Source organism: Poeciliopsis prolifica, unplaced genomic scaffold (assembly GCF_027474105.1).
Source record: "Poeciliopsis prolifica strain line A6 unplaced genomic scaffold, Auburn_PproV2 SCAFFOLD002, whole genome shotgun sequence".
NCBI classification, from domain to species: domain Eukaryota; kingdom Metazoa; phylum Chordata; class Actinopteri; order Cyprinodontiformes; family Poeciliidae; genus Poeciliopsis; species Poeciliopsis prolifica.
The window spans coordinates 1,567,501-1,587,870 of NW_026562377.1; the positions used below are offsets into that span (position 1 = coordinate 1,567,501).

A 20,370-nucleotide genomic window follows, 5' to 3' on the forward strand; every position below is an offset into this window, starting at 1 on the left:
TACATTTACCAAACATACGCCTCTTTATGCATGTATGTTTTTGCGTGTGCATGCTTGTCGTGTCGTTGTGTGTGTGTGTGTGTGTGTGTGTGTGTGTGTGTGTGTGTGTGTGTGTGTGTGTGTGTGTGTGTGTGTGTGTGTGTGTGTGTGTGTGTGTGTGTGTGTGTGTTGGGATTACTCTGCCGTTATGTTTGTTGTGAGTGTGGCGCTAATCTGCAGTGAAAGAAACACAACAGCATCTTTTTATAGCCGCTTTCCAACATGCAGGCGATGACTTTTATCCATCTGGGTCGAGAAAAATTAATTAGATTCATGGAAATTTTCTTTTGATGTCGCCTCGCATTTGATGCCTGCAGCATATTGTAAAAAATGAGGACAGAATCAAGAGAATATTAACTAAATAAACCTCCCACATCTAATTAGGTTAATTGTCAGCTGGCCGGAAACGTAATTAGACATAAAAAAGGAGAATTTGGTGAAGTTTAGTCTTGAGGAGTTTTAAGACATTTTGAATTGCATTTACAGAAAAATAAAACATTTTCTGTTGAAAAGCAGGAATGACTCACAATGAAAACCATCAATGAGAGACCCAGAAACCACCGCGGCTCGGTCCATAATCCTGGGTCTGTTTCCAGAACCAGCAGCCAAATTTCAGACAGACAAGGAACCCGAACCAGAAAAAATAATTACTGGAGAAAAATCATTTAAAATAAATGATGAGCAGCTGAGCTCTCAGCTAAAAACAAACACGTCCAAGAACAAAATGTAAACGCAATTATAAAACAGCACATCTTTGAAAAGCAAAAGCAGAGCCTCCTGCACAACCAACAAGATCGCAGAGACTGGCTTCTGGGAGACAAGGAGAAAACAAAACTCTTGTCTTTTCCTGCAGCCATTGTACAGCGAATACAGCTGACCAAATGTGCTGGAGCTCAGCTGGTGTTGCTAGGTAACGGGCTGGGCTTTTAATGCTGCAGCTGCTTTCAGAAGCAGCAGAAACGAAATAAAAGTATGAAAATGTATTATTATGTTAAATGTGAATTTAGAATAATAAATAAATCCCCTTGAAATAAACATAAAATGTCGACCAGAAACCGAAAACAGCCATAAATGTGACCCAGGTTAGAAATAATCACTAAAATAAGGATTTGCAGGAATCATTTAGAGTAAATCATCCGGATACCTGAGCAGGTAAAATGTTAGCAGCTGCTGTCTTTAGTCCTCAGACACAGAAAGGCGTCCAGGTGTGGCAGCTGTTTACCTGAACGTCTCTGAACCTTCAGGCTGGATCCAAACGTTGCTTCCTCCCAGAAACCCAGACGTCGTGCTGCTGCCGCTCTGAAGATGCGTCTCTGTGTGTTTCAGTATTTGCACGGTAACGGGGTCGTCCATCGCGACCTGAAGCCGGAGAACCTGCTGTACGCCGACCTGTCGCTGGACGCGCCGCTGAAGATCGGTAACAACACACACACCGAGCGTCAGCTGGGAAACACTGACCTACATGTCAAAAAGCAGCAGCAGGTTAAAAGGTTAAAGTGTCAAACGAAGCAGAATGAACGACCGGCTCTAAGTTACTGCTGTAATTATAGAGATGTTTGTCGTTTTCTGGGACGTTTTGAGGAAAATAAACTTTAAATGTCACATCCTGGCACTTTATTAGGAAGCAGCATTTAAATGTTAACTTTAGAAAATCTACATGAAAACTACATTTTATCGAACTAAAAACAATTATTTATAAAACCAGGATGAGAGGAAATAGAGAAAACTTTTATTTGTGTGTGTGAATGTTTGTGGGAAAACAAATGTTTAGAGCCGATAGGTCCGCAATTAAATTGAAACAGCAATATTATCGTTTATCGCAAGAACTAAAATTTATCGTCCAGTAAATTTTGTTAGCGACAGTCAACATGCGCATAGAGAACCACGTCATCAGCATAAAGACGGATGTTGTGAAATGATGCAGTAATTATTTAAGAGAAAGAAGTGATCCAAGGACGGCGCCCTGGAGAACGCCGGCCGTTTTTATCGACTCTAACAAACGGAAACCGTAGTAAAACCCGGGGTTAATGAGGGATGTTGTGATTTTAGATAAAAACATTTAAAATGTATGTTAACGTTATGTGGCGGCTGCAGAAATCCTGCTGCTATGGAGATCAAATTAAATCATAATGAGGTAAAATCCAAACTAGCAGCTTATTATGTAGCGACAGGGTTTGCTCTGCTTTCTAAAAATAGACGCCGCTCTCAGTGAAGCTGTAAAATAATGAACATGTTGCCGCGCTGCAGCCTGAGGAGCCGAGGCTGGCCGCCAGACGCCGCTCCGCTGCCCCCTGCAGAGAAACACATTCTCCTCACAGCCCAAAATAGAAACTGGATTCAACTTTTACAGAACGTGTTCGTGTGACTCGGTCCAAATGTTTTCCTTTCCCACAGCCGACTTCGGCCTTTCCAAAATCATCGACGACCAGGTGACCATGAAGACGGTGTGCGGGACTCCGGGTTACTGCGGTGAGTAAACGGGTCGAGTCCATGACGGGAGAAATGATGTCAGAGTTTGAAGGTTTGCAGGAGGCCATGTTGGATCAGTCCAAACTCTGAATCAACTGTTTTGACTCTTATTTGAGTGAATTTTCTGCCCCTGAATGAAAAACCAACATGTTTTAATCAGAAACTCACCAGACAGACTCAGACCTGCAGCTTCAGAAGCTTTTTATTGAAAAACTGATTTAGAAACATTTTCTTTCTCCATTTTTATTATATTTCCTTACATATTTTAATTATTGTCATTTTAGTCCTTGAAATACCAAAACTTGCACATTTAGATTTTGATCAGCCTGATGATATAATTTTTGAATATTAAATGATTGATCACTTGATCAGTTACTCGGTTCTTCAATAGACTTTTTACCAAATACGTTTTAATAATTTCATGAACAGATACTTTTTATTTTTATTTGCAAAGTCAACATATTTTTACTAGTTCAACATATTAGTAGGTGTGTGTGTGTGTGTGTGTGTGTGTGTGTGTGTGTGTGTGTGTGTGTGTGTGTGTGTGTGTGTGTGTGTGTGTGTGTGTGTGTGTGTCTTTTTGGGATCATATTGCATTAATAAAATCTGACCATGTAGAAAAATATTTCATGCTCAGTTTATTGTTGAGCAGAAAAAATCTTATTTTTTAAAAATGTTTTGTTTTCTTGGATGTGTATCTGACGATTTGTTGGAAAAGGTTTGGACTCTCCAGGTGTAGATCATAACACCATCAGTCTGTGTGGAGCTGCTTCACCTGGCTGTCATGTGCAGGTGGGCGGCGATGCGTTCGCTGCTCTGTGGGATTTCTCAGACCTCTTGGCAGGAGCGTCTGTCGGCCATCTGGACGCTAACTGCTAACCGCTAACTGTTAGCCGCTAACCGCTCCCTCTGCCTGCAGCTCCAGAGATCCTGCGGGGAAATGCCTACGGCCCCGAGGTGGACATGTGGTCAGTGGGCGTCATCCTGTACATCCTGTGAGTCACACACACACACACACACACACACACACACACACACACACACACACACACACACACACACACACACACACACACACACACTCACCAGTGTGAACCGGGACATGTTCTCCATGTCTGTTCAGAGACATTAAGTCGGTTCTAATGGAGCCTGATGATGCATTCAGGGACCGTCGGTCAAAATTTACATCCAGACGTTCATGTTGACATGGAGTCAAACATCCTTTCTAAGTTGGTAACTTCCCCTTCCCACCAGTGTGTTGTTACTTTTTAATGCATTTGGACTGAATGTTTTTGGCACAACGACGTGAAAAACCACAGAATAAATTAATAGTTTAGTCCATTTGAGCTCAACAAAAATATATGACTGGTTAAATTTTCCATGAATAAATTGTGGTTATAATCTACAGAATAATCCGTTTTTAAAGTTAAAAAATCAAACAGTAATCTATTTTATCATCATAGAAAAACATTTAGAGGATTATTTTTAAATCATCACTATGTTTAGACATTTTTAAATATCACCATTTGAAACTACATATTTAATTAACAAACTAAATATTAGGTTATCAAACTAATATTTATAAAGTGACAGAAATATATATTTTGACACTTCATATTTAACTCTAAGATAAATATTTAGCTAATATGCAAATTGCCTTACCTATATTGGACTATCAAAATAAAAGCTGGGTTTTCCAAACTCCTTTAAAAACTCATGTTAGAGCTAAATGCATATTTTGCTAAATATTTAGCTCCAAGTTAAATAGTTAAACAAACTTCATGAAGCTTAGTAATTAAATATTAAGTCATTTTTATAAATGAATGGTGAAAATATAATAATATAATCCAGTAGTTTATAATAAGCAGCTCGATAATCCAGGTAGTTTTCACTCTGTGTGTCGGCTGGTGGAGGCGTCCAATCAGCTCTAAAGTTCCACTTCCTGTCCTCGTCCAGTCAGCTCTAACGTTCTGCTTCCTGTCCTCCAGACTCTGCGGCTTCGAGCCGTTCTTTGACCCGCGAGGCGACCAGTACATGTACAGCCGCATCCTGAACTGCGACTACGAGTTTGTGTCTCCCTGGTGGGACGAAGTTTCCCTCAACGCCAAGGACCTGGTCAGTTCCTCACCTTTTCCAACAAAACTGAATTTTAAAGTCTTTGAGGACTCTTTTTATAGAGCCCCCTAGTGGCCACAAGTTGGAAAATCTTTATTCTTTTGCATTCGCTCGCAATAAATGAGCAATTTGTTCTGTTTGGTGTGCAGTTATAAAGATAACAGATGTCTAAAATTACACTGCAAAAACACAAAATATTACCAAGGATTTTCAATCTAATTTCTAGTTCAAATATCTTTAAAAACTTAAAATAAGACAAAACTTAATTAACAACAAACTGTTCAACAAGATAGGAGGTTCATAACTCAATAATTGTTTTATATTGATTTTTTAAAAATGACTAGTTTCACAGGCAGATTTATTGACTTAAAACAAACTCATATTTCTGGCTAAAATCTTGTGAGTTTTGTCTCATTTCAATACATTTGAACAAGAGATTAGATTAAAAATACTTGGCAACATTTTGTGTTTTTGCAGTGTACATATTAAAGAGAAACATATTTCTACATTCCTGATCTAAAATCGATCTATTAACTGAATCATGAACATGAAAACCGCTTTTAAGCATTCAGACTGAAAAATATAAAATCAAAACTGCTAATATCAAACAAGATATCAGTTTTGATTGGAGAAGAAAACTTTCAGTACTAAAGATGCTGCATGACGTAACTGAAAAACAAATCCTGCCATGTCCACTAGGGGGCAGCACAGTTTAACTCCTGCCTGCTGTGTGCATCCAGATGAAGATGAAATGTGTTGCTGGGTTTTGTTTCCTGTTCTTTACTGAAAGTTTGAGCTTTTCCTTTGAGAATCTGCTGCTGTTTTCCCTGCAGGTCAGTAAGCTGATCGTTCTGGACCCTCACAAGCGCCTGAGCGTCCGGGAGGCCCTGCAGCATCCCTGGGTTCTGGGCAAAGCCGCCCGCTTCTCCCACATGGACACGACTCAGAGGAAACTGCAGGAGTTCAACGCCAGGCGCAAACTTAAGGTGAACAAAGTTCATTCTGTGGTTTAATGGCTTTAAAACCCTTTAAGTGTTTTAAAACTCTTTATATATTTACAAAGTTAAATCCCACTGGGGCCTAGGAACTGATTTTTAAAGAGAGATAAACAAACACAATATATCTTCTAAAGAACAGGCAGTAAATAAACTGAAAATGTGAAATGAAAGCAGGAAAAACTGATATTGATGGTACTGGCGAGCCACCAGACTTTATTTTAAATAGTTCTTATGCAGGTTTTAAACTAGCTTCACATGCTAACTATGATGCCTGCTTGTGCTCCTCTGAATTAATGTAACTTTACATATTTTGTAGCTCAAACCCTGGTGTGCTGCTGCCTCAGGGCTCCTGTCTCCGGGTTCAGCATGTTTTCTGGGGAAATCGTGCTGCATGTTGCGTTTAATAATGCGTCACGCTGCGTTTCCGTCCAGGCTGCCATGAAGGCTGTTGTGGCCACCAGCAGGATGCACGAAGGATCCCGACGTCGCACCGACAGCTGCGAGATGCCTGGCTCAGGGACTTCCAGGCAGAGCAGCATGCAGCAAGACCCGCCTCTCGAGACAGCAGGCTCCGCCCCCGAGGAAAAAGAGGCCCCGCCCCCAGACCAGCAGGTTCCCCAAAACGACGAGCCCACGCCGGCCAATCAGAGCGCAGCCAGCCCCTCCCCTCCTCGTAGCCCTAACCCCCCCAGCTCTGAAGCTCCGCCCTCAGGCCCCACCCTCGTCAGACCGCCGCTGCGCGCCGACGGCCTCCGCCAAGCGTCGGTTATCCCCAAGTCGATGCTGGTCCAACCCCGGCTGCCGCAGAAGAGCTGCTCCGTCATCGAGTCGGTCCACCGAGGCGAGGCCACGCCGCCGCTGGGCTCGCCTTCCAGCCCCAACAACCTCAGCAACGGCTTCACGCCGGGGGCGGAGCCTGGCGCCAAGGCCGCCCCCTGCCAGTGAACGCTTCACAACAAGCCCAACAGCTGCGCCTTCCAGTCCTTTTTTTATTAACATCCCAGTTGGTGATCTGGGACAAACCAACTAACGTTTGTGTAAATTTAAACGCCTCACTGGGCTGCTTGGCTGCTAGCTAACAGCAGAGCTAACGCCAATGGTTGGTTTGGGGACCGAAAGGAGCCAAAAGAGCTAATATGAAACATGACTGGGTGCATGTTTGAGCATAAATAAGGCTTTTTGTGGAGGATCCTGAATGAATGTAAACCTGGAGATCAGGACAAAATGGAGGTTGAGCTTTTTTTCACACTTTCCGGCTCAGATTGAAGATCTGGGCGACATAAAAAGGGTTTCAGAATATATTTTCCTGTAAAACGTTCATGTAAACAGACAGCAGGGCTCTGGATTTCAGTTCTCTGGCTCTTCCTGTTAACGTCCAGAGAGTTTGGATCTGATTTAAGAACAACTTCCACTTTGCTCGTCTGATTGTACCGTTCTCCGGCTGCAGGACCACGGGTTTGGAAACGTTAACTAACTCAACCGTCTTCAGTTTATGGCTATTTTACGTTCAGCATTTCTCGGCTGATTTAGATCAATTTTGATGTTTTTACTCTGCTGAATGTGTTCAGTTGAGAGCTGGAGGCAAAAATACACAATTTTATCTGGTTTAACTCAACGTGACGCATTAAACTATCGGTCAGTTCAGGTTTGAGCTACAAAACAAAATTATGAATCAATAAGTCCCAAAAACCTGAAATCAAACCAGTTACTGAGGTTAAACTAATTTTCTTTTTAATTAAAACATTTCCATACACTCATGTTATAAAATATATTAATGAATGTTTTATTTACAATTTAATAAATTAAATTGTTACAATTAAAAATTAGTAAAAATGTATAAATACTGTATCAAACAGATGAATGAAATAAAAGAAAAATTATTTTGTTAATCATAGGTTATTTATTTATTGATGGGCTTTTATTTTGTTAAGTAAATAAATTTGAAATTGACAAAATAAATATAAACATATATTTATTTAGCTTTATTTCATGGAGAAATGTACATATTTGATGATGTATTATAATAACAGTATATTTTATGTCATTTTGAATGAAACAATTACACAGTAGAGTTCATAAAGCGGATTTATTAATAATATAGAAGTTACTGAGCCTCACCTTGTTTCACCAAAAACTGAGACACATTTAAGTTAATAATCCCAAAAACACGTCAGAAATGGTGCAAGCTTCCATTGAACGCTTCAAAACCATCAGTTTTAACCAACTCCACTAACTTTACCAGAAAACCAGTAAATCATAAAAGCAAAGTCATAATGGATGCGTACCTTTGGCTTTAGGGCTTGTTGTTTGAAAAATGAAGAAATTGACATTTCTGCTCCAAATGTTGGAACCATTAAGAGTTTGTCAACTTTCCTGCCGATGACGAGACGATGCAACCTGTAAACCGTCTGTTCGCCTGTTAGACGGGAATGGTTGCTAAGGAAATAAAATATTTTAATGGAAGCTAAATTGCTTTTTAAAGCTGTTTTTACTAAAGAGAATTTAGTTGAATTATTAAACTGATTTTATAGCATCAGATTGTTTTTTCCTGACACTCCCGGTCAGTAGGTGGCGGTAAAGGACCGTCGCCACCACCATTAAACATAGGAAGAAGAAGCCGGGCTGTCGCCATGGTGACGGATTGACGGTTGAAACTTTTAAGTGTTTAGCTTAGAAAAAGAGACCAAATTATAATATCGAAGACAATAAAACTAAACTAAAAACAGGAATAATTTCCTCCTTCGCTCTCAGCTGATCACCAACATCTCAGATAAACGGTTAATCTCGTTTCCTTAAAACATTGAACTCTACAGACCGAGTTATTCTCCTTCCTCTTCCGCTTCCTCTTCCGCTTCCTGTCCCGTCTCAACATGGCGGACTGATTGTATCTCATGAACATGGAGGAACAAGAAGCTTCTGGATTTCTGGAGTTTTCCAGCTTCTTCAACTTGCGCATGCGCATTCAGACTTTATGTAGAAAGAAGAAAAAGCGCAACGTTTGTTTTCTAAATGTTTCTACTGTTTACTGAAGACGCCTGCAGACTCGGCTCTGCGGCTGCATGACCTGATCGTGTAGCTCCAGTTTGTAGGTGAATCGTGTTTGTGAGCTTCGTAAAACGTGTTGTTTACACTTATCAGCGACATGATGCTCCTGTTTGCACTGTACATACTAGTTTAGTTAGTTCGGTTTTAGACCACTAATTACTGACATCTTTATGCTCAGCGTGAGCACAGACACGGTCAGGATTCAAAACTTCACCCAGAAAAAACACAAATGTAATGTTTGCTGAAAATCAAACCATTTCATCGGATCTGAAACCACACGCTCTACCTCGTTTTGTACAGGGGCTTCCAGAGAAAAACAAATCCACGCAGAAAGACAATGAGAGACGGACTGACCTGAAACTGCGCTTTGTCATGTACGGTGGCTCAGACAGTCCAAACGTCACCATGTGAGCGTCCTTCAGTGGGGTCACAGCAGGTTTATCTAACGTTAGCATTGTAGCTAACACTAGTACTTTAGCATCTATGCTTAGCTAACGTCAGCGTCTGTGTGAAGGCTGGACGCGACTTTAGCTAAACTGTTTTCTAGCTAAAATGTTTTTTAGTTACAAGCTAAACAGTTTTATAAAAAAGTTACATGTTGAATGCAACTTTAAAAAGTTGTAGGATTCACTGAGTGGAAGAAGGCTAAAATTAGCATGACAGCTATCATATCATGGACAGTTATATTTAAAAAGGTTATATGATGAACGTGACAAAATATCTTATCAAAATATCCAATCATATTTCTTAGGTCATCAGATTCAAACTACATGCATTTCTGGAGGTTTATTATTGTGGTGGCAGCAAATCAAAGTCCTGGTTGAAGATTTAGGGCAGCAGCCAGGTTGAGGGGGAACACATTCCTCTGTGCATGCAGGTCTTTACTTTGGTGGCAACCATAACTGAGGTCTCAAAATGAAGAACATTAGCAGTAGCTACATGATGTTGGCTATAGTCATTGTGATGCTAGCTCCTGATCTGATTAACGATGGTAACTGAGCGGGGACTAGCATGTCTCATCTGGTCACGTACTGGATTACCTGCTTCCTCTGTTGGCTGTTAGCACAGATAGGTTAGCATGAGCCTCAGATAGGCTAGCATCTAGCATGCCAAGGATGGTTGGGAAACAGTATCTGTAAGTGTCAGACATTAGATGCATTGGCATGTTCTTTTGAATTGATTTACTCTAATGTGACACCAAGCATAAAAATATTGTATAAACATAACATTTTACTGAAATTGGTTTTAATTGCAGCTTCTGATTGGGTGATTCCACCTTAGTTTTCACTACCTTGACCATCTTAAATTTGCTCTAGTATAAAAACATGGACTTGATTATTCTTCACCAAAAGCAGAATATTTAAAGCTCACTTTATTTGTAATAAAGTGTTTACTCACAAGGACGCAAACAAACAAACGGCCATCATTTGTGCTTCCTCCTCTTTCTGAAATGCAGCCTCACCTGAAAAGACAAAACAAGATGAGAACATGCAGAGAACTGGCATATTGATTTCACCACCTCAACCTCAGCTTCAGCTAACTGGGAATAACTGCTTATCACTCAATAATCCAATAATGTCTGATTATGTATTATAGACAGTATTAATCGGCGCTGCTCGTGTGAATGTGAGGGATGTTTTGAAGCTCTAGATGCTTCGTTTTGTTCTGCACCCGGCAGACATGTTTGTTTGGCACCTCATGATCCATGAAACCAGTACAGCTGCTGCAATCTGATTGGTCAAGAGGACGAGCTGTCTTCCAATTGGATGACCCGTATGCAGTTTTTCGCTCATAGAAGCGGCAGCAGTTCCCTCTTCATGAAGCCTTGGCTGTTATCCTACTGAAAGACGACTCCCAATGGAAAATATCTTTTACTTTTTATTCAGATTATTGTTTTTGATTCTGTCTCAGCTACCGTATATAAACCTGCTATCAAAGGACAAACTTCTTATTTAAAGAGGAACCAAACCTCCACACTCACATTTGCCCAGAGGCGATAAAAATGTTTTATTTTAAGCTTCGGTGTAAAGAATAAAATGATCAAACAGTCGTCAACATATGAGAAAAAACAGGAAGTTTCTGTGAAAGGCAGCAGCTACAGACTCAGGACTGAGAAGACAGTCCTGAGTCTGAGATTCTGAGCTGGAAAATCTGATCTGAAAACGTCTGAACTGCATCGTCTGACGGGATCAGTGTTCTCTGGCTGCTCTGATGAAGATGTTTTTATTTCACGTTTCAGTCACAGTTTGACCTCCTGAACAGCTTCAGGTCGTAAAGTTGGACGTTTTCGGTTCGGTTCCTCTTTAAACCTCCTGCTGAGAACAGAACCTGTTTGTGTCACGGCTGCATGAACCTGAACACCTGCACAGGTACGTCTGTGTGTGTAAACCAAACCCAGTCAAAGCATGTTACTGTATATTAGACCAACATCTATACTCTTCTGTAAAAACATGAATATTTTTGCTTCTATCGACCAAACTGGGCTAAACTGTAAACACTGTTTGTTTTGTGTTTGATGAGTAAAATGTACATTTCTTTTCAAATCTGAAGAATGACACACATATAAGTGGCTGTTCTGCATGTATTATTTACCTTCTGTTGGTCATATCAGATGAAATAATAGGAGCAGAAGGTTTGAATCCTGCAGGATGTTTCAGGTGTAAAAGTAAAGATTAGCTAATAGAAATCACCTCTTTGCTTCTCGGGTTCTTCCTTCAGTCAAACACCTTCAGTTCAGTTTATTCACATCCAAAACAAATTATTATTGCTGTTCTTTCCCATGACATTATATACAGTCAGAGCAAAACAAGATCTGCATTTCAGATGAGTCATTGGCATCTTTATAGAAACCCAAACGCAGCATTTCAGCACACATAGCAGCTGTTATGCACGGTGGTGGAAGTATGGGGATCGATTGGGGATCGTTTTAAGTCCCTGGATTTGGAAACTTTGGGGTTTCTCTGTGATTTTCTGTGTTTTTGCTGCTGAAATTAGTTCAAAACTTGGTAAAAAACAGATCATTTTTATTATTTCCTGATAAGTAAAAACTTAAAACTGCACTTTATGTTGAATCTATCATCTAATCCACACAGTTAATAATTTCAGATTTAAGGAGACAGCAGCAGTCAGTCCTCTGAGCAGACTCTCTGTCTATAAACGCCGCCATTTTGGATCGTTCCACACCAGTAGGAAGACCAGGGCTTCCAGGCTGCAGCTGACACCTCCCACACTGAGGTGGCGCTGTAGCCCCGATCTGACTTCATCCACGGCCCCTTGGCACCTGCTGATGTCACCGGCGTGTCATCGATCCACCAGAGGACCTGCTGGCTGGACGAGGTCAGTCCCTGCAGGAGGCACAGCAGCAGGCGAGGCGACTCTGGATCCTCTGAGGAACGTTTGGACGTTAAAATCTGAATGGACGGACCTGAAGACGTGAGCGGAGCTCGTTTTAAACAGTTTTCAACAAAATAGTCTGAGAAAATGGAGAAACATCAACCAAACGAACTACAATCTGCTGCTGAAGGTGTTCCTCAAGGTCCAATACTTGGCCCACTGCTTTTCTAATTAGCAATCATTACTGTGAGGATTTTATTGGACTATATACTCAAAGAAATCATTAATTTGTCACTCTGGTTATAAACTGCTGCCAAGCGCTGAACCCTGAGGAACGCCTAGAGCAGATTCTAGGTTATGTACTGAAAGACAATATTTCAATAATTAGCATTAAGTTCAGTTCCAGTTCAAGTTATTTCACAATTAAAGTGGATAAATATTTTGCAAAATGTAAATGTTTGCCAGTCGATCTTTTGCTTTTCATCAATATTAAGGAATATTCATTCTCCTATGTCTTGGTGAAAAGTTATTTTTGAGTTTGAACTTATTTCAAGTGAACTAAGACACATGAATTGGAAACTAATTAAAATAATATTTCTGTGTTATTGGTTTGCGTACCTGCTGTTGTGTTTCTCAGAGGAAGGAAATGCGTCGTTTCTCTCCGGACGTCGACCAGCAGGTGAGTTCCATCGCTGAACACCATGGAGAACCGGACCGAGCGCCGGCCAGGTTCTGACTGGACCGACCAGCACCTGCAGAACCAGGAGGCAGAGGATTATTCCACAGGCTGAACCCAGCAGAACCTCGTCGACCTGCGGATCCTCACCCGAGAAGCAAGACGATGAGAACCTTCATCCTGAAGATCAATGAGGATTCAGATCCACATCAGCAGCGATCCATGTCCAACCTCCTTCACTGCAAAAACACCAAACTTCACCAATGAACTTTGGAATAGTTTTTAGTGAAAATATCTTAGTACACTTGAAATAAGACAAAATAACTTTCAAGCAACTTATAACATGGGAAAAATGTCTTACTTTTTAACAACAGACAAAAGTGTATAACAACTCTGTCATCAGCATAAAATCTGACAAATAAACAGGATGGATGTCATTTCCAGCCTTGTTCACTGCAAAAACAAACATTTCCCAAATATTGTTGGTCTAGTTTCTGGTGTAAATATCTTAATACACTTGAAGGAAAAACTGACTTATAAGTGACATTTTAGTTAAATTTATGAACTTGTTTTAAATCAATTATTTCCCTTAAAACAAGACATTTTTCCCATTTTACAAGTGAAATTATCTGCCAATGGAACTAGATATTTTTCATCAACATCAAGGAATTATTTACTTAAACATTCTCCTGTTTATTGTTAGTTTTGTCTTAATCAACTGTACTAAGAAATTTTCATTAGAAACTTGACCAAAATTACCTGGTAGGATTTTGTGTTTCTTCAGTGTTCCTAATCCATAAATACTTCATAAATACTTCAGAAGCTAATTTTGGTTGTTTGGAGGAAATTTATCAGTTAAAACTACAGAAAATAAAATAGTTTTACTGTAGATTGAAAGCATAAATATTTTTATGCTTTTCATCAATATTAAGGAATATTCATTCTCCTATGTCTTGGTGAAAAGTTATTTATGAGTTTGAATTTATTTCAAGTGAACTAAAACACATGAATTGGTCTTTTTTTTACACAAGGACTTGTGTAAAAAAAAAAAAAGTGAGGAATTAGACAAAACTATCTGTGTAAACTTCAGAACTCAATATGAACTTGATATGTTTCATCTGTAAGGATGAGAAGCAGCTCAGTGTTTTCTGAACACATTCAAAAATCTGTCAAATGAAAATAAAACATTTTCCCATCCAGGTTACTGGGACCGGACTGATCGGTAAAAGTGTAAATAATATCTAGTTGAATAAAATTACCTAAGAACATCTTTCAAAACTATTTAAAAAACAATTAAACCAGCCAACAGTAATTTGGAACAGATATGAATATTTTTACCAAAGTTAATAAAGAAAAATACAGGCTCCATATCTTAGACACAAAATAAAAACATAATAAACATATTTTTCCTTTCAGTAACTTTGTGCATTAAACCAAGTTATTGTCTTAATTCATAATGAATAAACTCAAGTTTTATCCTGAGTTTATGAATAAACCTCATTAATTAAAGGTTAATTTAAAATGAATATGGATATTACAGAGAATGTTTTTATCCAATAAGAAAAAAATCTTCTAGTTTTCTGCATGTCGTTAAATATTGATGTTTTACCTGAGAAGCCTGTTGGCGTGGACACGCTGCGTGCCGCTCCTCAGTGAGGTCAGGATCGTCTGGTTCTGGGAAACCGACCCGTCAGAGCGCTGGAGCAGAACCTGGGCGGTCTCAGAGGAGACGGCCCGCTCTGGGATCAGATGGGCCGTTGGTTCCGTTGGTTCTGTCGGTTGGTGCAGAGAGAAAAACAGGAAATTTTCTCACTCATGTCGATTCGACTGAGAGAAACAAAAATAAAATGGGTTTTCTGTTAAACTGTCAGGAACACTTTAGAAAATGTACGTATGACACATGAAAGCTTGAGCTGTCCTCAGAGCGGAGATGGGATCAGAGCAAACAGAGAGCTTTACTTTCTCTGCTTGTTTAGTTTCCACCTCCACTGTCCTGGCTCTCCAGGCAAACCTTGTTCACCGACCTCCACCACCAGGATCGGGAATCAGCATCGGGAATGCTAATCCAAGTTTATCGCAATCTCAGCCCGATGTCCTCAGCCGGAGCGCCAAGGACTTAATTTATGCTGTCAATAAACTTTTCTAATCACTTTCTGTGTCTGAGTCTCTCCAGATTGATTTTACGTTTCTCACATCATTGGAAAGCCAAGATTCTTGAGATTCCAACTGTGTGCAAATACAATGCAGAACCTCTCCTTTTGTCAAAGCACTCAAAAATGTAAGTTAATATCCATCTTTTCACATCCAGATTAATGAACTCAAATAGTTTTATGTCCACAATCCAACATAATCAACTTTCCCTCAGCTGTTTCTCAGATTTCATCATAACTCCTTCATGAGCGTTTTGGTAAAATAAACTACAGATTTTAGCGTTTCCATGTTTGTGCTTGATTAGTAATCTTTAATTACTAAAGATCAAGTTTAAATAATACATCAAACCATTAATTTAATCTGTTCTACTAGTGGAAAAACTCACACATTTATTTTATTTGGACATGAGACTTTAAGAAGAAATTATGAGAACAAAAAATGTGTAAATACATTTATTATTAACATTTGTTATGAATCAGGGTCATAAACAGTGAAGTGATTTTTATTTCAAGATTCAGGAATAAATTTATCAAACAGGAGGCTTCCTCCACCAAATACATCCCATAATTTTGTAAAGTAAAACAAGCAGTGAGAAAAAAAAAACATCCTTCACCCATAAAAAAACATTTCTGGTTAATGTTAGCATGTTTGGCTAATGTTAGCATGTCTAGTTAATGTTAGCATGTCTGGTTAATGTTAGCATGTCTGATTAATGTTAGCATGTCTGGCTAATGTTAGCATGTCTGGTTAATGTTATTATGTCTGATTAATGTTAGCATGTCTGATTAATGTTTGGTTAATGTTAGCATGTCTGGTTAATGTTTGGTTAATGTTAGCATGTCTGGTTAATGTTTGGTTAATGTTAGCATGTTTGGTTAATGTTAGCATGTCTGGTTAATGTTTGGTTAATGTTAGCATGTCTGGTTAATGTTTGGTTAATGTTAGCATGTCTGGTTAATGTTAGCATGTCTGGTTAATGTTAGCATGTCTGATTAATGTTAGCATGTCTGGTTAATGTCTGGTTAATGTTAGCATGTCTGATTAATGTTAGCATGTCTAGTTAATGTCTGGTTAATGTTAGCATGTTTGGTTAATGTTAGCATGTCTGGTTAATGTTAGCATTTTTGGTTAATGTTAGCATGTCTGGTTAATGTTAGCATGTCTGGTTAATGTTAGCATGTCTGATTAATGTTAGCATGTCTGGTTAATGTCTGGTTAATGTTAGCATGTCTGGTTAATGTTAGCATGTCTGATTAATGTTAGCATGTCTGGTTAATGTTTGGTTAATGTTAGCATGTCTGATTAATGTTAGCATGTCTGGTTAATGTTTGGTTAATGTTAGCATGTCTGGTTAATGTTTGGTTAATGTTAGCATGTCTGGTTAATGTTAGCATGTCTGGTTAATGTTAGCATGTCTGGTTAATGTTAATATAGTCGTCTGGTCGCCATGGAAACGTGTTGCTCCTGGACTCCAATCATCCGTGCCAGAACCGATGAGCCCAGAGTTTTGGTTCTCTCTGCGGTTCTACGGCGTCGGGTTCTTGTTCTGCTCGGAACCATGACTGACGCCGCAGTAATAAACAGCCGAGTCGCTCCGTTCGGACCTGCGCAGCACCAGCGACCCGTTAGCGGCGGCGGTCACTTTCTGTGGGTTGACGCCGTCGCCGTACCGGACAGCGGAGCCGTTAGCGGGGCTGAGGCTCAGCAGCAGCGTCGGCCCGCGGCCCGTCGCCTTCCGGTACCAGCTTAGGGTGGCCGGGTCTGCCGAGTCGCCGGTTCCGTTGGAGCCGTCCAGCAGGGGGCAGTGCAGCGTGGCATCCTCCCCGAGTCCCACCAGGACGGCGGGCAGGGAGGCGACCCGGAAACCTGAAGAACAGAAACACTGAGGCTGATTCACTGCTGAACAAACTGACCACAAATAAAAACAGAAAACACCATATATGAGACATAATCAAGATAAAAACATAAAAAAATACAACAGAGAAAAGATCCAGTTACAAAAGTGAAAGAAATGAAGTTTTTAACAAAATGTTAAACTATAGAGAAATAAAAAAACAAATAAAAATGATATAAAATGAATGATTATCAAAAAATTTAATCGGAAAACATGTGAGAAAGAATTAAGATAAAAAAAGAAAAATAAAGAACATTAGATAATTTCTTTCCTTATGAGGCTAAATAAATAAAAAGTATTGTGTTCGTTTTTTATCAGAGGCAGCAAGTAAAGGTTGAACAAATTTTCAAACAGAAGAAAATAAAAGAGAACATTTGTTAGTCTGACATGCATTATATTATTATTTGACTAACTCCTCTTTACATTTCAGTCTTGCTAAATTAACTTACTTATTATTAAAGCTGGCAGTAATAATTAGTAACTTAGTAACTTGTGCTACAAACTGTCAGATATTCAAAAACATTTTTTCTTTTTTGTTATTGGTCCATAAAGATTCTGTGTGAAAAACTATAATATTTTAAAGTTTTCTATTGAGAGCTTCTGCACTGAAATAACAACAATAAATAAGAATAATCTGAGTGGATTGAAGTGGGACTCACCGCTGAGAGCGAGGAGGAAGACGACGACCTGCAGACGCCTCATCTTCATCGGACTGAGAGAGGAAGCCGATGCGTTTCCTTATGAACAGCAGATGTTTACATGAAACTGCTGACCATTATTATCCAGCTGCTGTTTTCAGACAAACTTTGCTCAGGATTTCCTGATGTTTACTGTTTTACTGAAACACCTGTTTAAACTGCAGTTAATTTAATCACCAAACGAGGAAAAGTCATCAACTAAACTGATTCACGTTAATTTGAAGAGAATTATGAAAATATTTTTGCTTCTGGCATTTAGCAAATAAAAATAATTCTAACAAAAAATAAATGTTTATCTAATTTAACTTCAAACAGAGAGAAAAGTTTGACCGCTGATACTTTCAAGGATTTCAATCAACCTGAACCTGAAAATGTAACATTAAAACCTTAAAGGACTTCTGGCATTTTAATTCACAAATATCTGAAAAGCTTTTTTCCAATAAATTTTTATGACTTTATAATCTGAGAACATCTTAGTTTTAATATTGAAGATTTATAAACAAGCATAAAAATAGTTTTTCTTTGCAAACAAACAACATAAAATAATATGGAGGTTTTTCCTTTTAAATTTGAAATAAAACTTGAAATTTCAGCTCCGTCTTGATGTTTTAGACACTGTAAGCAGGAAGTTGCATCAGATTCAGAGTTTTAATGTTGAACATTTAAAACACTTGGTGATTAAAGAATCCAAACTTTCCTTTGTCCTTCCTGTATTTGTCCAGCAGAGGGCGCAATGCTGCCTTCATTACAGTTCATTTGCTCTTTGCTGTTGAAATAAAAAATCATATTTTAATGTTCTCATTTTAAACTGAATCAGAGTAAAGAAGGCTGAATCTGTTCTAAATGAACCTTTTTACTTTTATAAATATGGAAAATATGAAATGCAACAGAAATATTTCCTCCATCTTAAGTGAGGAAATTAGTTAACTCTTCAATTATGCTTTACTTTTATATCGGTCTGTCACATCTCATGAATTTAACATTATGGATGTAACTTTCCTTTCCTATTCTGGCCCTAATATCCCATTGTGTTTTTATACTTATTGACGTAACTACTGTGGTCACTTTAGTTTTCCCACATATGTGACACTGGTCTGGTGTTTCCCGTGTGTCTCAGGTGACCTTGCAGGAGAACGGTTTCTATCCTGTGTGAGTCCTGCTGTCATTCTGTTATACTCAATACACCGTCTACCTGAGTGTGTGTGTGTGTGTGTGTGAGTGTGTGTGTGTGTAGGTGTGTGTGTGTGTGTAGGTGTGTGTGTGTGTGTGTGTGTGTGTGTGTGTGTGTGTGTGTGTGTGTGTGTGTGTGTGTGTGTGTGTGTGTGTGACAGGTTAAACTGCGTCTGAAGGATTTCTCATGCAGGTTACAGCTGCAGGGTTTCCCTCCTGTATGAGTTCTCGTGTGATTTAAGTTTCTGAAACTCTTCCCAGTTTTTGCCTTGACAAGTTTTGGGTTTTGAATCTCACCTGATCATGGAGTCGCCTGGTTTCTGACGCCTCTTCACGGCTCCATCAGAGCCTTCCTGTTATCCCTCCTTAACATCCGCAGGTTGTGGAAGATTTGTTGGAGCAGCAGAGATAAATCATCCAACTGCAGATTCAACATTCTTCAGGAAAACAGATCATCAGCTGTTCACTCTTCAAACGATGGATGTTAATTGATCGCTCTCTGAAAAACTAAAACAAGGAAAATCAGATAAAAGGAAAAAACTCCTTCTGTGTTTTCCTGCTTCTCTGATCTGGAAACGATCAAAATTAAACATGAAAATAGTTTATAAGGAAATTAAATCATGTTGTTAGAGAGCAGCATTATTTTTGAAGAAAGAATATTGAATCTTCTGAGCCTTGAGATTCTTATTATTTTGTTTCCCAAACAGTAAAACTCTACAGTTCACCTTTGACCTCATCTGAACACAGAGAGCTTCCTGTTTGGACAGAGGAAATGGCTCTGAAAACATCAGATATCATTTTAATGTGTTTTAAATTCCCTGTTTGGGACTGGAAACAGTGTTTCGTGCTGATTGCTGCAGCCGTTATTATGAACTGAAAACATTTTACCAGGTTAGAAATGATAAACTGCTAATGAGACTAGAACCTTTTCATCAATACTGAGGAATTATTTACTTAAAACAAGCTGAAAAGCTGTTCATAAGTTAGTTTCGTGTTATTTGATGAGTAGTAAGATATTTGCACTTGAATCTAAAGCAAAATGATTTGATAAGATTTTGTGTTTTTGAGATGAATGAGACCTGTGGAGCGTTTGTCCCGCTGGGTCTCCGTCCGCTGGGTGTGGCAGTCAGACGGGTCAGCCTGGAACACGAGGCAGAAACAAGCTCCGCCTCCAGCACAGGAGCTCAACTTGGTGTGTGTGTGTGTGTGTGTAGGGGTGTGAGTGTGTGTGTGTGTAGGGGTGTGAGTGTGTGTGTGGGGTGTGTGTGTGTGTGTGTGTGTAGGGGTGAGTGTGTGTGTGTGTGTAGGGGTGTGTGTGTGTGTGTGTGTAGGGGTGAGTGTGTGTGTGTGTGTAGGGGTGTGAGTGTGTGTGTGTAGGGGTGAGTGTGTGTGTGTGTGTAGGGGTGTGTGTGTGTGTGTAGGGGTGAGTGTGTGTGTGTGTGTAGGGGTGTGAGTGTGTGTGTGTGTGTGTAGGGGTGTGTGTGTGTGTGTGTGTGTGTGTGTAGGGGTGTGTGTGTGTGTGTGTGTGTGTGTGTAGGGGTGAGTGTGTGTGTGTAGGGGTGAGTGTGTGTGTGTAGGGGTGAGTGTGTGTGTGGGGGTGTGTGTGTGTGTGTGTGTGTGGTGTGTGTAGGGGTGAGTGTGTGTGTGTGTGTGTAGGGGTGAGTGTGTGTGTGTGTGTGTGTGTGTGTGTGTGTGTAGGGGTGAGTGTGTGTGTGTGTGTGTGTGTGTGTGTGTGTGTGTGTGTGTGTGTGTAGGGTGAGTGTGTGTGTGTGTGTGTGTGTG

General features: G+C 39.7%; 2 protein-coding genes across 2 annotated transcripts in view; one reads left to right on the top strand and one right to left on the bottom strand.

Annotated features, from left to right (window-relative positions):
- si:ch73-60h1.1 (calcium/calmodulin-dependent protein kinase type IV) overlaps positions 1 to 11,355 on the top strand; it is a 21,765-nt gene extending 10,410 nt beyond the window's left edge. Inside the window, exons 6-11 of the mRNA XM_055055188.1 lie at positions 1,366 to 1,456; positions 2,434 to 2,508; positions 3,428 to 3,503; positions 4,497 to 4,623; positions 5,457 to 5,609; positions 6,054 to 11,355. Coding sequence (XP_054911163.1) covers positions 1,366 to 1,456; positions 2,434 to 2,508; positions 3,428 to 3,503; positions 4,497 to 4,623; positions 5,457 to 5,609; positions 6,054 to 6,566 — 1,035 coding nt within the window. The 3' untranslated portion in view covers positions 6,567 to 11,355. The remainder of the gene's footprint in view (positions 1 to 1,365; positions 1,457 to 2,433; positions 2,509 to 3,427; positions 3,504 to 4,496; positions 4,624 to 5,456; positions 5,610 to 6,053) is intronic.
- Positions 11,356 to 15,265: 3,910 nt separating this feature from the next.
- Positions 15,266 to 17,449, bottom strand: sid1 (secreted immunoglobulin domain 1). The gene is made up of 2 exons (XM_055055436.1): positions 17,380 to 17,449; positions 15,266 to 16,692 (listed from the first exon to the last, which is right to left on the bottom strand). The coding sequence occupies exons 1-2, from the start codon at positions 17,426 to 17,428 to the stop codon at positions 16,352 to 16,354; spliced, it is 390 nt and encodes a 129-aa protein (XP_054911411.1). The 5' UTR covers positions 17,429 to 17,449; the 3' UTR covers positions 15,266 to 16,351.
- Positions 17,450 to 20,370: the final 2,921 nt, after the last annotated feature.